The sequence below is a fragment of the Pholcus phalangioides genome, unplaced genomic scaffold, assembly GCF_987345545.1.
Source record: "Pholcus phalangioides strain wild (caught in Gottingen) unplaced genomic scaffold, Ppha-v1.0 ptg000024l_1, whole genome shotgun sequence".
Classification (NCBI taxonomy): Eukaryota; Metazoa; Arthropoda; class Arachnida; order Araneae; family Pholcidae; genus Pholcus; species Pholcus phalangioides.
Genome location: NW_028301616.1, coordinates 28171124 through 28192175, shown reverse-complemented (window position 1 = coordinate 28192175; position 21052 = coordinate 28171124). Strand labels below are relative to the sequence as shown.

At 35.3% G+C, this 21052-nt stretch overlaps 2 protein-coding genes across 3 annotated transcripts in view; one reads left to right on the top strand and one right to left on the bottom strand.

The window, feature by feature from the left end:
* The window catches only part of bbc (choline/ethanolaminephosphotransferase 1 bbc), a 32687-nt gene extending 26157 nt beyond the window's left edge, over positions 1-6530 (top strand). For both annotated transcript variants that reach the window (XM_089250648.1, XM_089250650.1), the window contains exon 9: positions 6371-6530. In XM_089250648.1, the coding sequence (XP_089106774.1) occupies positions 6371-6414 (44 nt within the window). In that variant the 3' untranslated portion in view covers positions 6415-6530. The remainder of the gene's footprint in view (positions 1-6370) is intronic.
* Positions 6531-11842: 5312 nt separating this feature from the next.
* On the bottom strand, positions 11843-20669 carry CLS (cardiolipin synthase). The gene is made up of 7 exons (XM_089250651.1): positions 20214-20669; positions 18634-18771; positions 18375-18504; positions 16385-16470; positions 13769-13837; positions 13077-13168; positions 11843-12184 (listed from the first exon to the last, which is right to left on the bottom strand). The coding sequence occupies exons 1-7, from the start codon at positions 20565-20567 to the stop codon at positions 12085-12087; spliced, it is 969 nt and encodes a 322-aa protein (XP_089106777.1). The 5' UTR covers positions 20568-20669; the 3' UTR covers positions 11843-12084.
* Positions 20670-21052: the final 383 nt, after the last annotated feature.

Genomic DNA, 21052 nt, shown 5'->3' with positions numbered 1-21052 from the left:
GCAAGCTTTCTTCTGATCACATGTTTTTATCCCCCCCCCCCAATCCTGTCAATTAACTGCCAGTGGGTAGAGTCACTTTTTGTTCAAAGTCTGATAACAGAAGAGGAGAAAGAATGTTTTTCCTTTCCGTTTGAGGTAGTATTAAGCGTACAGCTCATAAATAATGAAAAACAATAGTTTTTCTCTTGTTTTTTTATTGTTTTGTGTTAGATAGGGGGGGGGGGAATTTATCTGCTCCTAATCTGCGGCGAAAAAAATTCTTGAAAATAGGTGGCAATTTCTAGAAGGTTCAGTAATTTTCACTGTGGCAGTTATAATGCGGATCAGGAAAATTTGAAAAACTTGAAAAACTGTGGTTAGCCTTTAAGTGGTTAAAGGCTAACTACAGAGGGGTTAGCGCACCAACCTCTTGACGAGGCACATTGAATTAATATAGTTTATATAATGAACGTTGGCTTTTGGAATCAGCAATAAGCTACAGGTCCTGGTCTAATTAGCGTTCGTGTGCAGAACATGACTGAGGTGAGAAAAAAATGTTCAAACAAACATTTAAATGTGGATGAGATGAAGTAAGAACAAAAAAAGATGTATATAATGGGGTTTTTTTAAATTAGAAAAAGATTTTATTTATTTTTTATATTCTTTATTTGTAAATTAAATTTGTAAAAAAATGTACATTAGCACAAGAGAGTATTATATAAACTGTATATCTGTAATTAACGCACTTTTTTTTTAGATTTTTATTATCCAGTATTTGTGATAGTGGAATAAATATCTGTGTACTTGATTATAAGCTACTTCTACAAATTTTGATCGCAGCATACATGTGAGGGCTTTTTTTTTTATTGTATTTTCATAGCAAAAATTTTAGAAATGTTTTTCCAGCTGAATGCTTTCTCTAAAATTGAATCAGAACTATACTGATTATTTATATAAGGAATTCATCTTTTTGGATGCTATATGAGTTTTCATTCTCGCTGATGCATTTTAAGAGGTAGTCATTGCATATCAGATGAGAAATCTCATTGACACTATGACTATTCTACCAGCTAAGATATCTTTTGAAGAAATTTGTGTCGTGACTTTTGTATTTCATTCATAGTTCCAGAAGGAAAAAATTTTCATTGCAGTCATATTTTCAAGCACAAGTTTATAGGCATTGGAATGGCTAAATGCAGAATTTCATTGAATTTATGTTAATGTGGGTCATCGTGATGCACCAAATGTGACTGCACAACTGTGATAAAAATAATTAGTCAATCCCGCTTATAACGTTGTCACTCGTAACGTTTTCCCATTTAGTGCTACTTATTTTCATGGTCTCAACTCTAAAAAATTCTCATTAAGATTTCCCATAAAGCGTTTTCCCTCTGCCAATGTTTTTTCATGACGATTTTTTGAAAAACGCTATAAGCGGGATTCACTGTACATATGATGTATAATTGCATTTATATCAGTGATAACTAGATTAGTGCTTTGGTCCATTTATTGGTTTCTGGACCTAAATCTGTTATGGTTATTGACTGAGTGAAATTTGCAGTAATGAGTATCGTTACGAGGTGGGAAAAAAATTCTCTGCTTAATAGCTGGAGCTATTCTTTATGTATTAGTAGTAGGTGTCTATTTTTATTGTTGTCCAACAGCTAATTACTACACCATTAGTGTTAGAGGTAATTCCAAATTTAAAAAACTGTTGAAAAGTTGGGAAGACATTTTCATACACTCTAGCATGTTGAATGAAGAAAAAAAAAAATCATTCTCAACTGATCATTGATCAAACTATGAAACATTGAATTTTGGAGAAATTTGAGAAATATTCCTTATCAGGTAATGCCAGACAGCCAAACGATAAGGGACCATATAAAAATCTATTATTTGATGACTGAAGAGTTCTTTTTTCATTCAATGACATAATATCAGGATTTTCTCTTGAAGAATAATTGGTCTAACTTTTGGGTCCCAGATAATAATTTCTTGTATGACCCCTTCCCCCTCCTCAAAAAAATTTCTCGGCAAAGTTCAAAAAGTTATTACCTTTAAGATGGCCAACCTTTTTCCTAGCCGAGCCACAATGAAGACCATTTTTGATGCTTGTCCCACTTTTTAAATTTTAGCACATAGGACCTACATCCCATTTTATTGGACACAATAATTTCCTTTCTTCCCCCCCCCCCCCCAAATATAATTTGGCTGTCTTCATTCTTTGTAAAAGTGTTAATTTTGCCACTTTAAGTACAAAATTTGTGTTATTTTTGAACCATAAATTTGATTACCATAATGCAAATCGTGTACCATATGTGTATCAATAAAAGTTGCTTTTACTTACTCCATCAACACTAAAACCTGGGATCTGAAGGCGCTAGGGTTCTTCAATAAACGCAAGTTGGAAGAGGATTTAATTTTGTGTGTGAATTATTTTTGGAACCCATGGATACGATGCATGACCCCATGTGGACGTCCTTGAATTCTGTACATATGGGATGTCCAACAACTCTGTTACTCACCCCTAAATATTTTCATAACCTTGGCATCAAAAAGTTGTAAATTATTGTCAAGATTTAAGAATGACTACAAGCACACACAATACCAACTACAGGTTTGGTAGCCTATAAGACTATCATTCCCAAAAAAAATTAGTCAGAAAATCAGAGAATTTCTTATATGGAAAAAATTTTGAAATTTCTTTAATTTTTCATTGAATTTATGAAAGAAATTTAAGAAAGCCTGTAAATGCCACTTCTGCGCTATAACTTGGTCAGCTTTATTCGTAGAACAACTTTTTTTTATGCATCTGTACATGGGAGAATGTTTCAGTGAGTATGAGTTAGGATGATGTCAGACAATATTTGGAACATTTACCCCAATTGGAAGTTTCCTCCAAGACTAATTTACTTATGTCAATTTAAAAAATTATTTGTTGAACATGAGAATAAGACATCTCCATGTCGTATATCAGTTACTTCTTTTCCTATTTTTAAATTGCATATGGGGTTATTAGAGCTGGGTATGAATCTCAAGCTCTTTATAGTGATGAAACAAAGTGTACAGGCATCTAAAGCTTACCACTGCTACTAGTGATAATGAAATGATATGTGTGAGAATCCTTAATTTTGTAACTAAACTTGTCCAATCCTAGGAGCATAGTCACTTTACTACACATTAATTGGAACCGCACAGTTGTAGCAAATTTCATGTCTAAAGGAATTTATGTATCCTGTATAGCAGAGATTTTTGAAGGTACACATTTTGAAAAGGATTTGAATTTTCTACAGCTGCATAAACAACTTTTAAATGATATACATTCTTTTCTCGAAATATTATCTTCCTCATATTAAACTTGAGTTATTTGTTGCAGCCAAATGAGTGTAATATGATTTTTTTTCCTTTCTAAACACTGTCCTTTGCACAGACTATTTCTTGTACGCAGGATCGATGAATATTATAAGCTGTATCAGCACAATGCGGTTATTGAGCAGTTGGTCGTACATGTTGTATCTGTGATTTATTTATTGTTGTAATGTATTAATGAGATTATCAGGAAAAAAAAGTACAAGAAATAAATTAACTTGCAAGAAACTGTAGCATTGTCCTTATTGTTGGAATGTATTTTCATTGCAATTTACAATCCCGACAAATCTTATAAGTAGAAATTGAATGCTGGATAAATTTTTGTATTTGATATTCATATGGGGAATTAATTTAACATTCCAATATTTAGATTGTCAATATATTCATCAACCACCTGACATCTGATTAAACCCTGATTGAGAAAAACCTATTTTTTCTCTAGATTAGGTGCCTTGAACAGCATGAGCTAATTGACATTTTAATGAAGCCCATGCGTGCAGACCACTAAGCTATGCTATACACACATTATCAAAGAGCTTAGTGGACCATGCATGGAAGACCCTCTGCTCTAGATGTACAGCATAACCTTTTTTTATTGCATCAAATACAGAAATTTGGCATACTCAAATCAAAATTTTTTCAATATTTTAATTGTTGCAACAAAAATCATTTTTCGTTTTTTCCAAATATTTGAATGAATTCATTTTTTCTAGAATTGGGTGTAATTCTTGAATTTTCGTGAGTTACAAAACATAAAACTTTGAGTTCACCGCTTATTATTTTACATGCACATTTAATTCACATACCTTAATTTTGCAATCTGTAAATAATAAAGCATCTAATATTTTTTTTATATTTCTCTTGATTGCTTTGTATTATCTGCAGCTTTTCTTCTGAGACAGATAGAAATAAAAGTAAAGGTGTCATGGTGTAGATAGCCCAGATGGATAAGATACATGTTATGAGTACTCATCCCTTTCATTGGTAGCCCAAGTCAATAAGATACTCACCTAAAGTTGATACCTGATCTGTCTTTGTCAAAAACTCTCTCTCTCTTCCATGATGCAGGGGTACAATAGAAACTGTGACAACATGACCACATAAAAAAGATTGCTACCACAACAAGGGATTGAGTATAAAAAAGGCAAAATATCAAACGCTGTCATCTGGAATCCCCAATAAATTGTAGGTCCCAGTCAGGTGCCTTGAACATCATGTGTGGAAAATGACCATGATGCAACAAAAATCAAATGAAAGAATACTTTTGAAATAAAACAACAAAAAATATCTTTTAAATATTGGATGGCCTGTACATGAATGCAAGTTGATTTTTTTCAAGGATGTGACCCCACAATCCCTTTCATTGGTTAAGATTTCATTAGTAAAGATACAGATAGCTATACCAGAAATTTGCATGAGGAAATTATAGTATGTTTTCCTGCCTATAGTGCATTTTCTCCCATTTAAAAAATTTAGAGGGGTAAAAATGATTTTTGATTAATAAAAACTGCTGAGAAGGTGGTATTACTGGTATATATAATATGCAGATTTTTCATTACTTTGACAAAAAAAATAGAAGTACCAAAAATTCACACATAATAGTAGATGTACACTTTAGGCACAACTCATGCAATAGCAAATTTTCTCCATGGCAATAGAAAGGAGTTGTGCTCGATTTGAGAGAAAGTTACTATACTATCAACTTGAAACAATAACCTGGAGATGGAAGTGTCATAGTTTACATACACATAATCCACATATTTTCCAGAGACTTTTTAATTGAATGCCTCGATGCATAAAATCCATGATCATGTGGCTATAGTACAATGTATGCATTCTTACAATATTAGCATGAATTTTCCCTCGCACCAATTGAAGCTGGTTTCCTCAATCAGGGGCGGCTTGAGCTCACCTGCCACCCGGGTGCAAACCCTGATATGCTGCCCCAATAGACGACCCTAGTGGGAGGCTTAAAGAGATTTAGTCTGGGTTACTCACACAAGGATGAACATGGTTTTTATCCGTACAAAGTTGTGTACCATTGTCTATTAGAAATTCCTTGACATACGTCCCGCTTTTAAAGAAACTCATTTTTTTAGTCCAGAGTTATTTCATCGTTCTTAATTATGCAAAATAGATAATGTTTCAACAGAGTTGAACCATGGGTTAACCCAAAATACCTACTCTAGGGCGGAAACGAGGGAAGTACTGGGGGGGGGGAAGACAAAGTGTCAAGTGAGCGATGTTTTACAGCATTGTCATCGTGAAAAGCAGTTCAAAAGAGCATCTAAAGAGGTCACAAGTGTGAGCGTTCCTACGGGCTTTAAAAACAGTTGGGTTTTTTTTGCGATTTACAATATTTTTGCCTTTCAGCACTTACGATGACCTTTACTCTTCCATTTTAGAAATTTATGTAATCTCACATAAAAATATATCTAAACACAAAAGCCTAGACTGCACCACACCTCCTTGCACAAGCTGCTCCTGTCCTTAAAAGCAAGTGTGACCTTTGCCCAGGTCCTAATTTCAGGTTGCACCAAAATTGAAACTATTCGGGTGCCTTCCAAATGCTTGCTTTGCCCAGGGACTTACTAATACGAGGTAACCAATGCAAAGTTTATTTACCAATAATGAAATTAGAAACAATTTTCGGAATGCATGCAAATATTATTTAAAATTTTAATCCTGGACAAATACGACAGATAAAGCAGTGTGATGCTCATAGTATGCAGTAGTTATTATAAACAAATATTATGAATTTAAAGATTTGAAGAAATCAACACGATCTCAATATTTTTTAAATTGAAAAGCTTCCTTTAAGGTAAGTTTTTTTTTCAAGGTGTGAGAGCAACTCTGAAAACAAATTAATCTCTTAAATTGCTATAACAACATACTCGTTATCATGTTATTTTACTGATGAAATGGATGTTGATAGGATTTTGATACTATGAAGTACTTTACAATTTTATTTTAGTTTGATTTTGGTATTAATTTCTTTCTTTCCGTTTCTTTTTGTTCATAGACGAATCATCTGAAACTTCGATTGTTAGTTTGGAAGAAACTTAAAGCCAAAAAAATTTTTTTAACAAACCGTCCTATCAACATCCATCTTCTGTACCATCTAAAACACGGTGGATCGTCTTGAGTAAGCAAGAATCAGAAAAGATAGAGGAAAAAAACAACAAAATATCTACTTTTGACAGCTATTTTTCATGTGTTTACAAGGTTGTATAGAAATTCATTTGCATTTAAAAAAAAAAGTCATGACGTTGAATGCTGATTTTTTTTTTTTCGGCGTGCATTTAGTAGCATTTAAAAAAAAAGCTTAGAATCTCATTGATCAACTCAGTATTATTTTGCATAACTTTTTTATAAATGTGCTGTGAATTTCATGTAATTTTTAAATTTCGATTGATTTATTTGTAAAGAAAAAGGACGGGAAAAAAATGGTGTGAAATTAGAATCTAGAGTTGATTTTTTATCGCAAATTTAAAAATAACACTGAAATATGTGCTCTACATTTGATTTCATAGCTTATTTACTAGGATATTTTATGACAACTTTCAATTTTTCATATGGCAAGTGTTTATCACCCCAATTTTCGGTTGATTAATCTTTGCTTTGAAAAATGTGCAGTCATTGAAAATCTGCCTAAAACTTTAGGTTCAAGGAGGACCACAACTAAGTATGGACTGGCAGGTCTGGTTCGTCAAAATGTGAAATTTATTCTTTTGTTCATGCAAAATTACAGAGAGAGACAAAATTAATGCTTGCTTTGGGCAACAAAGCACATTTTTGTTTCCAGTTGCTGCCCTGGGTTTGAATGAAGTGCAGTACGTCCAGTTTAGTGGAAGCATCAATGCTAACATATCAAAGTGCCGTATATACTTGTGTATAATTTCTCCCCTCGCCCAAATTTAATGACAACTAAAAGAGCAAAAAGTGAAACTGGTATAAGTCTACCCCTGAAAATTGGACCCATTTTAGAAAAAAAATTTATGTTTCTAAGATATAAAAGTTGCAATAAGAAAACAATTTTATATAAAACCCTTCAAAATCTTTTTCCTCTTCCCATTTATTCAGCCGACACTTTATTAGACAGGAAAAAAATATTTTTCTATTGTATTAATGGCTATACTGCGTGGGCGAGAAGGCATGGGTGTGCAATATTTCAGTCTGCTGGCCAGATATGCGATACTGGTTCGATTGCCGGCCACACTCTGAAAAGATCACATTCAGCTTGTAGGCGAGGCGGTTGATTTTAGGCTATGTGACTCTATGGGGTGTCAAATCTGAGTTGAAAGAGCAAAAAAAAGTTTGTTGACCAAAAAACCCATCATTGGGGGCACCAAAAATTGGTCCTATATGGATAGAGGTTTAAAAAAACCTGTGCTTGTGTGTGTAGTAGGTCTCTGTGCACTACTCAGCCTGAGTGTAGGGGGGGGGGGGGACATGATGCGCAAAGATGTATTTTTTTCATGGGTCAGGTTGAGCCCACCTTGCGTGATGGAACTAGTTCCACGTGCACCCCTCCTACAGAAGGGGGAGTTGGTAAAACTGGCCCAATTTTTCTTTTCAAAAACTGACATATGTAGGAACTATTTTTTTTTCAACAAAAAACACATGTATGATGGTGTCTGGTGGTTTTGTATATTTGAAAATGACTCTGCCATTATCGGCTTCTTTCTTGATGATTACAACTCCAGTTCTGCATCCACTTGCGGAAGAAACATGCTACTGTGATCTGGTGAAAGGCAAGGCTGTAACAAGAAGTCTCTATTCATAGCGGTTAGTACAATAAATTGTCAATGGAAAACCTGGGAAAAATATATTTGGAATCTGCAAAAACTGTAGGTCTTGGTCGTCCTTAATGAGTGTGTGTGTGAAATGACCCTGGTGAGAGAAAAAAAAGTTATTTAAGTATTTTTGTCACGGTCTAATTGGTTATCATGTGCATAAAATGACTACAGTGGGACAAGAATGATTAAATAGTTTTCATACTTTAATCAATGCTGCAAAATAAACCTATCCCGTTTCTTTTTTGGTATAAAGTAAAACCTCTAAATAAATGCTAAATCAGTTATATCCCATCCACAATTCTACGCCTTAGAAATGATAAACACATTATAACCATTTGGCTAATAAAAAGTGATTTTTCACGTCTTCGATAGATGATGAAGTTTTGAGATAACATCAATATTTAGGACACTCGCTCAAAAAATTTTCAGCTATCCATTTAAACAGGGTTCATACTCATTTTCGTCAAAAAATTTCCCTGACTTTTCCAGTTGAATTTTCAAAAAATTCCAGGTTTTTTTAAATAAAAAATTAATATAAATTATTAAAAATTTACAAATTATATAAATTAATACAAATTTACAAAAAATAATTATATTATGAAATGAATGATGTTAATTAATTACAATATCATAATCATAGATTATTATTTTTTTACACGCATTTATGCTTTTCAAATACGCCTGATAGAAAATGGAACACAATCAAGGAATGAAAGATTTATCTTTTCTGCAATTTCAATGCCCACAAGATTTAAGCCTTTACTGTTGTGACATAATTAGTCGAAGATGATTTCACTGCATCCCAATTCTTTACAGTTTGCTTGCACTCGCATAAGCACTAGAACTGAGAGGTTTAGAAATCGTGAGTTGTTCACTGAACTCCTCTGATTTCACATGCTTGGCATGGTTCTGAATAACTTATCTGCCCATGGTGCTCAAGTTGAAAGTTTTGCAGCAAAGCTGACACCACGCTTTATACAGGTCATTTTTAACTGCTTGATCCCATCAGCCTACTGAAGATTCAGGTTTTCATCCTCCCACACAAGATTAAAGACAGTTTTTTTTACAACTCGTTGTTTTCAAATAAAAATACCCACATGGAAAATTAAAATATACATATGCGTCATCAGCCGTTGCTAACTGAAGAGACAACTTATGAAATTGTCACAACTGAGCTTTGTACCCATGGCTGTCTATGATGCATAGTTACGATGTTTCTGGAAACATTAGAAAGTTACAATAAGGTCTCAGCAATACACTTTTCCATGCTGACTTAAGAAATCCTTGTTTTTCCTAGGCATCTATAGTTTTTGTGATGCATTGCAATATTTTTTATGGATTATCAATATTTATGATGTTATCAGAATTCCCTTTTTTTCATCTTTATTTTTCAATCAGATGATAATCGTGACAATTTTCCCGGTTTTAGAACAAAAAAACTGGGCTATTTTCCCTGACTAGTATGAACCCTGTTTAAAAAAACAGAAATCGCTTATCTGTGGCTGCTTTTGTTTCCCCCTTTTCAATTAACTAATGATGAAAACTCATGTTAGCGCTTTGAATATTGTACTAATCTGCCATAAAAAAAAATCATTTATAAACATTACTGCAAACTCAGCAATGTGTGTGTGATCTATGTACAAGTAAAATAATCAGTATTTCGAGTCAATGAATTGGAAGTTATTAGACCTCAAAGCAAATGTTATTTGTATATTTTATGTAATGTACAATTATATGACCTCGGTGTTCAAAGTAATGTTTCGTTTTTGACGCTGGGAGATCTGAGAACTCAAATTTTATTGATTAAATATTTCTTTAATATATTATCATGTATATTGTTAGATACTTCTTAATAAAATGTGGATGTAGTGTATGTATATGTTATAAATTATTACAATTTTCATAATTTATGTATTAATAAATGAGTTTTTTTAATACTTTACACAGTGTTTTTCTTTACTTAAATATCTTACAAACACAATTTCATAATTTCACTCTCAGCACCTTCGAGCTGGCAGAGAAGAATCTGTGCGTCAATTATGTGTCTATGAGGGTGTATCCCAGGGCTGGACAAATCCCAGTCACCATGGCAACTAAAAAATTGGTATTGGTGCCTAAAATTTTGTATCAGTTACTAAATTGCACAGAGTAGAGCAAAATGTTTGGAATTTATAGCAGTATATCTGCCAATATGAAAGACTGTCTTTATGCCCTAAAAAAGTCAAAAGAAGCATTATTTTGGACCTTTCTCTTCAGGTAAAAAGTTTTTTCTGGCACCTATATATATTTTTTTTTGCGATTTCTCCAGCCCTGGTGTACTTCAAAAGTAACTGGATCATCACATGCGTAAAGTAAATTGCCAACACGGCTTCAAATCAAGAAGAAATACTTCGTGTGCGAAGACAAAATTAGCCAAACAGGTTGTGTGTCAATTCAGCCCTTCCACAGTCATATCGACAAGATGACCTGTATGACCGAACGTCCTATTTAGTCTGTTTTCTCCCATTTTTGGTGCAATTGTGATTTCTTGTTGATATAATTTTGATTAGAGTGTAGTAATGGTAAAATATCTACTCTATTGTTTGGTGATAATTGGCAACTTCACACTATTCTGCAATGGCAAGCATGATGCCAAGTTCTAAAGGGGGCAGAGATAGACTTGAAAGACTAGGTGGGGCACAAAGAATGAAATCAATTCACATATCTTCCCCTGCATGCCAGTAGCACGAATGTGCAAATCTTTTTTTTTAATCAGCTGGTTGGATACTTTATTTTGGTATTTAAGTTTGAAATATTGCCTGAAATGCAAATATGTATCCCTATTGAAACACACAAAGCATTTTTGGAAAATAACTTCCACAGAGTAACATGAGTAGAGAGGTCTGAGGAGGGCATGATGCTGATGATTTCAATACATAGCACGCGCACACATATATAGTAAAATCTTGCTAATCAGGCACACATCGGACCAGGATACGTTAGACAGGGCCGCAACTGGATGCTTGGTTAACCGGGGTAAGTATGCATTTTGGCGCCCCCTTGCAGGGTCGTCATTTCAACTTTTTCCAGGGGGGGGGGGCAAAGAACATGTACTCAATGTATGCATATATATATATAACATTTCTAGTGCATTTTTAACAGTCGGGGTGGTCAAGCGCCCCTCCCTGACCTTCCGAAATGACGGGCCTGCCTCCTTATAATGCTGAAGGGTGAAATGTGCACAACCTCTGATCCAGTGCCTGGGGCACTCCCTGCAGTTGTGGCCATGGTGCCAGATTACCAAAATCACTGGAATTTAACTAAAAAAAAAGCCCATTTGAATAATATAAACTTCTACACAGACACGCAATGACATGTTTTCCCCCATCTATGCTGGAAGAAAATCTGCCTAAAACCGGAGATTACTGGACGGGCTGGATTATCGAGTCCATGTATAAGTCACCTCTATACACCCTCTCATACCTCTTGCATACCTATGCTCATGAAAGGGACGAGAATTCATATATTTTACTTTCATTAATGACAAATCCTTCAAATATTTTTGGAAAAAACAAAAAAAAAACCCTTTATATAATCACTGTATAGACGAGTCTGTGTATATATGGAGAAAATCCCTGTAACTTTCATTCTCCAAAGTTGGCAACTATGTTTGAGGGATTTCAGATTGGAGGAAAAACTTGATAGAAAGGAGCACATATAAAATATATATGTATATTTCTCTATTTGTTGAATGTCATTTACAAATTAGCAATCATGAAATATAGATCTGTTTAAGTATTATTCACTTATTGCAATTTTACCACAAATTCGATCGAAGTATTGGCTCAGGAGCAGTTTCCAGAGGGAAATTCCAATATAAAATGGCACACATTTTACAGTGACAGTTTTGATGACATGACTTAGACATTTCTTGTGATCTTTAAAGGGAAATGACATTTCAAGATCCAGACTTCTTCTTAGCATTAACTAGTTTATACGTGTCTTTGGAATACAGATAACTGGCTGCAGATAACACTGTTGTCGTTCCTGTAACGTACCTGTTTTGATAAAAAAAATAAAAACTGAAATATTTAACACACATACACGCACAAACTAAACATAAATTTAATTTTTTTTTCTTAATGCACAAGGGCTGGGTGGGGGAGCATATAATTTATGGAAACCATTTTTTTTGCCACAGAATTCCACACCAGCATAAAATTTGGAATTACACGAATGAAAGACAGGAGAGTCAGCAAGGGTATAACTTGATTCACGGATTCCTGAACTGATAACAAACACAGAATGAAGCAATGACTGAACATGTTTCTATGTGTGAACATGAGAGCGTGTAACAAGAGAAGGGGCATTTTCCTCAAGAATCAGAGGAGTTTATATAAGTTGATTTTTGGCAGAATGAAAAATGTCATCTGTTGCAGTTTTTAAAGTTTGCCTCATGTAATTTTGTTACAAGTATTAGTAATGCAAGAATGTCATGTGTGCAAGGAATAGGTAGGAAAGTGGAACAAAAAGTTTAAGAAAGGGCATCCCACACACACATTCACTTGTGTCAGTTCATCAATGCATGGAAGATTTCTGACTCAAGAGGTCATGGACAGCACTGCAAATCACACAAGACTGTCAATAATTTGGAAGGGACAAAACAATTTTCAATGTGTTGCAGATGCTCTGGGCAAGGGAATACATTCAGGGGGGTTCATAGGGCAATATCTGCTCTCATTTTGTTCTTGCACTGCCACTAGTCCTGTGACTAATACACACATACAGAATGATAGACAAAAAAAACCACAAGGTGAAGTATCTATTTACTTTTGTTTCATGCATTCTCTCATTGTCACATTTTTGGGCTTCAAGATCAGAACAGCACGATACAAAACCATCAGAGACCTAATACTAATCATAAACAGGCCTATGTTAGGCTACACTTACCACAACACAGGAAATAGGTAATGATCCACATAGCCAAACACTGGAGCAGCGAGTGAACAAGCAACCAATGATAGCTGAACTAGAGTATTTACCTAAAAGAAGATCATTCAAATATGTTATACAGATATGGGCATTATTCATGGATAAACCACAGATTTTTGTTGCATAAAAATATCATTTTATCATGTGTGTGCATATAAAAGCATACACGATAAAATGATGACATTTTTCATATGTCATTTTATCATGTGTGTGCAAGCTGTTTTTAATGTATTTTTTGAAAAATTTAAAAAAATTAAGTATTAGAGATATGTACAATTTTATACCAGCATAGGATAGCATATTTAATCAAAAATATGTGAAAAAATTTCTAATAAACTAATGGGTGAATAATATTTTTAATGGTATTTTAACTTTTTCCCATGTTAAGAGATATGTGACCCCTTAAGTCTATTTTGACTAGAACTAGAATAAGAAATCACTGTATTTGGCTCAGGTTTCTCGGATAATATGGAAGTACGGTATTCAAAATATTCACAACAATTACAACAAAAAACAACACTTGTTAAATTTTAAAAGTAAATAAAATTTATACATAAGTTTTTTGCAGTAGGAGCTTATTATTTATTTTGTGACACAGATTCCAAAATTGCAGAATACAGAAATAAGAAAAACTGTAATTAGTAACTTACTTTGCTGATAGTTGTCGGGCTTAAGTGTGCTGTAGCGAACGAAGCATCGAAATAACGACTCAAGGTTTTCTGTGAACAAAAATTAAAACACATGTCAATTTTATCTGAAATGGTATGTATATACAAAAATATGGTCTCATAAGAGCTTGCTTACAGTGTAGGGGGAGGTGTTAGAAGAACCATGCGTCAATGACAGTGAGTGCCAATGTGTGAGGAACAAAAACTTTGGGGAAAAAAATTAAAACTGCACAGTAATCAGCTTTTTTGCCTTAATGCAGGGCTTGACAAATCCAGGTCACTTTTGTGACAAAAAAAATTGAAATCAGGGACTAAAATTTTCTACGCATGATTGCTAAATTGGAGTCTCAGGATGACAACACAATTCTCCGATTTCATAATAGAGTGTTTACTGACATGGAAAACAGTTTCCAAGGGAAGGAAATCGGGATTCTATTGTATTTTTCAGAAGAATGTTGAAGCAAATGCAATAGAATTCTGATTCCCTATATATGCTTTTGAGAAGAACGTTGAAGCAAACATGTACAGGGTGCATAGTACCTACACTACAAATTACTCCTCAAACTACAAATTACTGGCAAACTGTTGATCCTAGAGGCATATTTCCAACGTATCCAAATAACGTGTGGACCTCAGATACATCATTCATGTTGCAAGGAGTTGTATAGTAATTAAAATGAAAAAAAAACTTTTTATACAGTCCCCGTGTGCCCAAAAACCAAATTAAAAAGTTGTTGCCCTGTCTCTCCTGAGGTCAACAAAAGAAATTCCAAATTTCTAAAAGTTCACTGAGATATTTGAATTCCAAAATGAAGAAAAATTGGGGGTAAAAAAAAACAACATAAACTAGCGGAAAGTGCTTTCCCCCCTTGTTTATGCTGTTCCCCCAATTTTTGAATTCAAATATCTCAGCAAATATTGCTTTTTGAAACTTCAAATTTCTATTGCCGGCCTCAGGTATACTTGCCAACTACTATGGAATTTGTAGTTTCCACAGATTTCTACCATAAAATACTGAACTATGGCAAATAGTGAAAAACTACAGAAGTCTGTTTCTTCTAGAAACTTCGTTTTTTCAAGGATTTCTTTGAATTCCATTGCCCTATGAAGTACAAAATGGCATCAAGCACAGACCATATCTACAAAGAATAAATATCAAAATTGATAAAAAATCAACTTATTGACATAGAAAGATGTGTAGTTTACACTAACATAACTTATCATGGTCTAGAGTTCCTTTCAATAAATGAAAGTTCAAATTTCCCTCACAGATGGCACAGTAAAAGGAAATACTTCCGTGTATAAAATTTGTTTTCTGTGTGTATGTTCTAGAAACAAATCTACAATTTCACACCAATTTTTGCCCAATTTTGCACGTGTACGAAACAGGCTCCAACTTTACAATAGGCTACTTCAAAAGTTCGTCAGAGTTAGATAAATGCCCGATAGGGTAAAAAAATTGTCCAGTAACAATGACTTTTGGAATGTATACTTTTATTACCTTGGTTCCCAAACAATGGTTTGTCAATTCTCCCAGTATATGAAGAAAACCCTGGGCAGTGCCGAGTATTAGTGTTAGTATGATACAGAATGTCAGATTCACAATTTTTTTCCCTTGAAAAAAAAATTGATTTGAATAGGGGGAAAAATCACGAGAAGGAAAAAATTTCTGGAAAAAATATGTTTGAAACTTTTTTTTTTTTGGAGGACCTCTACTTTCCCAAGCCATGAATGAATGAACAGCAGAACTTTGCTACTGGACTTATCCCGTTGCCAAGATATCTTCCAGCCCACCTTCGTGGCAGAGTCAAGAACACTTTATTTTGAGTCAAAAAAGAAAGACAAAGTAACATAAAAAATTGCAACGGTAATCCGATATTTTTCCTGACTGGAAGCACGCTTCTAGGACGAACAGTTTGCCAGTCGACGACTTAGCTATGCACCCTGTATACATCATCTGGAGGTGGTGGGTTTTAAAATTCCCCCCCCCAGGCTTTTGAAATGCCCACTCACTATACTACATTCTGTTAAGGTAGGTCTTGATAAATAAAAGAATTTTACTGCCAGCTGGATATCCTACAATACAAGCGTTTGTTTTTTAAATAAAAAATAATTATCAAAAATAGGCTTTTGTACTCCAAAAATTTTGTCTCTTTCTCTCAGAATTTAGTAACCAGCTAATCACTAATGGAACATTTTTAGACATCGATACTGATTTTTTAGTCACCTTGGCATCTAGGATTTGGGACTGAAGTCAAAACCTGATTCGGGGCTGTAACTAGGCCGGGGCACTGCTCCTGGGCCCTAGCCGAATGGGATCTCCCACAAAAGTTTGCATTTGTTTTGTATAATAATAGCCCTTTCAAGAAGGGCCCCCAAGGTAAAGTCTGCCCAGGGGACCAGAGAAAGTATGCTACGGCACTGCCCTTCATCAATACTATTGTAAAAAAAAACCCATATAAATTTAAAACTATCATAAAGCAAAATGAATAAAGATAATGTGGAGGGAAAAAATTCGATCTCTGATTATACTTATCTTTTGAAGCGTAAGAATTTAGAAAATGAACGAGGGGTGGGGAGAAATACAAATTCACTTACCGGTGGTGGTAACGAAAGATAACGGATGTAGAAACCGGCAGAGAATAAGCAAACATCTCGAAGTATAATCATAGATGTCAATGTGACTATAATGGAAAAACAAAACCACTGGTTCATAAAATTAAGTCAGTTTGTAAACAATACAGTAAGACCTTGTGAGACTGCGCCTGGTTATAAAGTATATTTGGATATTTGGCACCTGTGCTATTAGAAGATCTACTTTAGAATGTAGATAGAGCCATTGGGTATATCCTTAAAGGAGATAAATTGTAGAGAAGACGTCTATTCATTTCTTTCACACAGCGTACGTGAACATGCCACCATGTGACTGCCATTGGTGGAGTAGCAGAGGTTGGCTACTATCTCTAATTTGGCGATGCATGAAATTTTCCCTTTGTTACTTTGTAAAATATACAATGATAATGGACAAATGTGAAACCCCGTTAAGACTTGTGCATCAGAACAGCCGTAAGTGCAACATTAAGATACCATTTTTATGAAGATTTCAAACAAATTTCACACCGTTCCTTCTGCTCACCATGGGAAATAGCAGTAGAAGGAAATGTACCAGCACAGGAGAGGATGAAAGTCACAAGACACAATGTTGGCGGAGAAAAAAAATAGGGTTCCCCCTACCCTTATACCTCCCCTAAGGATATACCCTGCTCTTTATTAGTCAACACGATATAAATGTATAACAATATATGAAATAGATGACATCTGACCAGGGTTTTTTTGTTGGCGACGTTTTGACGTGATACTATATAAGATATAAATATGTATGGAAGAGTAGGTAAACTTTGCTTAATAATACTCAGAAAAATTGCCAACAAAAAAAAGGCAAATACAAGGAAGATAAAAAAAACTCCTTTTGCATTTCGGAATGATATGGGTGTCGTCTTCAAAGGATAAAAAAATTTCAAGCTGCCCGGGGAGGGATACACCACTACTACTAAACCAGACATGCACCTCATCCATATTTCTCTGCAGAACTTCTAACGAATTGGTACATGTTGGACTGTGTGTGGCTTTTAACAGGGAAATCGGCTCGCATTTGCACCCTGAAGTTGGGAACCGCAGAAAACGGGGAGGAATACACCACCAATCGCAGTGCCATGGCTTAAGTCCATTACGAGCAGGAACTGTGAGAAAATTAGAATAGACCAATAAGATAGCCCCATTTTGCAAGCAGCCAATAAGGATGTTATAGAAGATCCTTATTACATGCAGGTGCTCAGCTTCATTCTGGTCACAATATTTGACTTGGACCGATGTATATTTGTTCTTTCTGCTGAGCAATCAGGAGTCAAGATTTGGTAATCAATCCAAGTGGGATGGCTCCTCCATCAGCGAGATATTTTTTATCCCTTGAAGACGACAACCATAGCATGTCGAAATGTATTTGAGTATTTCCTTTTTTTGTTGGTGATTTTTCTGGGTATAAATAAGTACACTGGTACTTCTTAAGCAGGGAGGGGGGGCGGACCTAGAATACCATTTTCTGGATGCCCGGGATGCTGTTTGGACAGCTCTGGCCTTGTTATACAGAGCATTCAAATATTTTAAGCCTTTCATTAGAAACCCCCCACTGTTAAAAATGGCTAAAATCATTGGTTAATATTGCTCTTTTTCTTGGTCTCCCGACATGCGCAATTGTCATAAAGTACAAATACTGATATTTTCTATTCTGTACCATACAGCGCATGTATACCGCACAAGCTTCAAAACACTACAGCGTTATCTTAATGCATTCTACATTTTGATAGACCCACCCCCGGGACCCTCAAGAGAAAAGTGATCTTACAAAAATGAGATCTGGGCAAAATTTTTGAGAGGTAGTGAATTTGCGAGGGAGGGAGGGCCTCCAAAAAATCACTTGGCCCAGGTGTTCATGATACTCTTAACACAGTCCTGAAACAATATCAAATTAAATGCAAATACATTTTTAAATCAAAAACCGATATTGATTTAAATGGCTATTATAACAAACCAGGGATAAGTCCATTAGCGGTAAGTGATAAGAAAAGTGTCGCAATCAGTAGTTTGTCAGCTGCAGGGTCAAGAAAGCTACCAATCATAGATCGCTGTCCCGGAAACGTTCTAGCAATGTAACCATCTATCTGTAAAAAAAAAAAAAGAATTCTGCATTACAGTTTATAACTAGGGGGAAAATTATATAAAATTCAATATTTCTCAGTAAATTTTCCATAGAGCTTTTCATAAGACTGACATAAAAGATATGTGCTCACCATATCTGTACAGCCAGCAACGATAAAAATACCGAGCGATGCAGTATAAAACTCCTGTAGAACTAGATAACCCAAAAATGGTGTTGCCACTATTCTAAGGACACATAAGGCATTCGGAATAGTCATCACATTTTCCTTCTGTTGAATAAGAGAAGAAAGCGCAAATGAACAAAAAAGAATTTCTAAAGATAATTTTTTTGCAACAAAAAAAAAATATCTATCCTATAAATTTCGACACAAATACGTCTTTTGAATTATCCGAGCGATATTGGATGCATTAGTTAAAAAGTCACATAACGAAATACAGCCGAACCCAGACATAACGAACTCTGATTTAATAAAATCTTTGATTTAACTAACAAAAATTTCTATCCTGGTTAATTTGTTCAAGTAATCCCCCCCCCCAGATGATCTTGTAAATGTGTCGCCAGTTGTTTGTGATCTGAAACTGGCAGCATAGATGCTATGTAACTGTGTCGCGGGTCACTCAAGTGATATGTAAATTTGCTGGCTCAGGTTTTGTAAGTGTCCCCAAGTGACCTGGTGATAAGATGCTCATCTACCACTGCGAAGGTTGTTGCCACAGTCCCAGGTGCAAACCCAAGGGTATAGATAAGATATTTTCCCCTAACGAGCTTGAGGCAACCACTAATAGATAACGCTTTCATTTCCAGCCCATCTCATTAATGGTAGTAAATTGCAATGTAACAATATGGCCAGAATTGGTGTTAGGTGAAGCAGGCTTTATAAGTCGAGAGGGTCATAGTGGCAGACTCACTGAAGTTGGTTTTCTGCGGTTCCCAACCTCGAGGTACAGAGAGCAACAGACCTACAAACAGTACAAATATTCAGTCACTACACATCACTCACTTCACTTCTGAGATATAGATGGCAGCACTGAAACATCATACACAACACTAGATACGCACTCAGACTGTTAGGTACACACACTTACACTTCCGGCACAACTCACTAGGTAGAAAATTGCCTATGGCGATAGACCTGAGTTGTGCTCGATTAAAAAAAAAAAAAAAACACCTTGAGGTACGAATGCAAGCCAATATCCCTGTTAAAAAGTCTCGCCATTGAAAGCAACCAGGCCTACAAATAAATAGTACAAATATTCAGTCGTTACACTTAACTTCTGGAACATAGATGGTATCACTGAAAATTCAGACGCAACACTAGATACGCACTCGAACTGATAGGCGCGCTTACACTTACACTTCCAGCACAACTTACTATGTAGTAAATTGCCCATAAATGGCAATAGACATGAGTTGTGTCCGGTTTAAAAGAAAGAAAGAAAAGGTTTTATAAGTGATCTGGAACTGTGCTGTGTGTCACTCAAGTGATGTGAATATGCCAGTGATTCCTCAAGTAATTTGGAAATGTGCCGTTCAGTTTATTTTTACAAGATTAGACTTGAGGTCGTGGGCCACACTTGTCTCGCAGGCCATTGGTTGAGCATGTACATTCTATAGATATTACTCAAATAATTCACTAGCTTCTCATCGGGTAAACAGGGCATGATTAAAAATACAGAGAGACTGGAGTTTCACGGAATGAGAAGGCTTTACCAGTTCTTCTACTTTGGAAGCGACTCTCTTCTTGGCTTCCTTGAGTTTTATCGATTTCAGATGGAGGCCGCCACTGCTCGTAGTCCGCTCGCTGCTCCTACAAGATCTTTGATGCTGCGCTTTCTTGCTCTGTTTGGCGAGGATCTTGGACGTCGAGCAGCATCTCACGAGCCGGTGATACACTCTGGACACCAGTGAGAGGCTCGGAGAGCCGTAACAACCGCCAATGTTGACGCAGCAACTGTTTGCCAAAAGCACTGAGCTATCGCCAAATTTCAGCCTGTCGTTCACAGGAACGCATCTCGTGTAACAGCTCCTGTAGACGATGAGCCTGCTCAAATTTCTAGACGACATTTTTAATTCTACTGAGAATACTCAGTGAATTCAACTCATCCCATGTCCACTGATCAGCGCAGCAGGAAGAAGAAAATCGCGTCGAAATATGTAAACAACATCAAGTACGGAATGGGTATTTTCAAACAGAATTACGCTATTATCCCTGCAAAAGATATTTTTGAAATTGCCAATAAAATTTAGAAAAATAGCATTTTTTATATATTACAGTCGAATCCCATTATAACGAACTCCAAGAGACCGAAGAAATCACTTCGTTATACCAAAATTTCGTTATAAAGGAATTCCAGGTTTTTGCATTGTTCCTATGTAAACTTATGTGGAAGTTTAGAAAAGTGTTCGTTAAAACGAGATTTTCGCTATAACGGTATTCGTTAAAACGGGATTCGACTGTATTTAAATAAAAACTAATTTTAATTTTCTATTTTCATAGACAAAAGGAAACAATTTTTCATATATTTCGATTCCAAACTGCAGAAATCATA

What these genes read in the sequence shown, in the direction of transcription:
- CLS (XM_089250651.1), bottom strand. Translation starts at nt 20,567, where the DNA reads ATGTCGTCTAGAAATTTGAGCAGGCTCATCGTCTACAGGAGCTGTTAC. An exon ending in CTTCCAAAGTAGAAGAACTG is followed by an intron (nt 18,772 to 20,213) that starts GTAAAGCCTTCT and finishes CTTATTCAACAG; the next exon opens with AAGGAAAATGTGATGACTAT. An exon ending in ATCTTTCGTTACCACCACCG is followed by an intron (nt 13,838 to 16,384) that starts GTAAGTGAATTT and finishes TTTTGTTCACAG; the next exon opens with AAAACCTTGAGTCGTTATTT.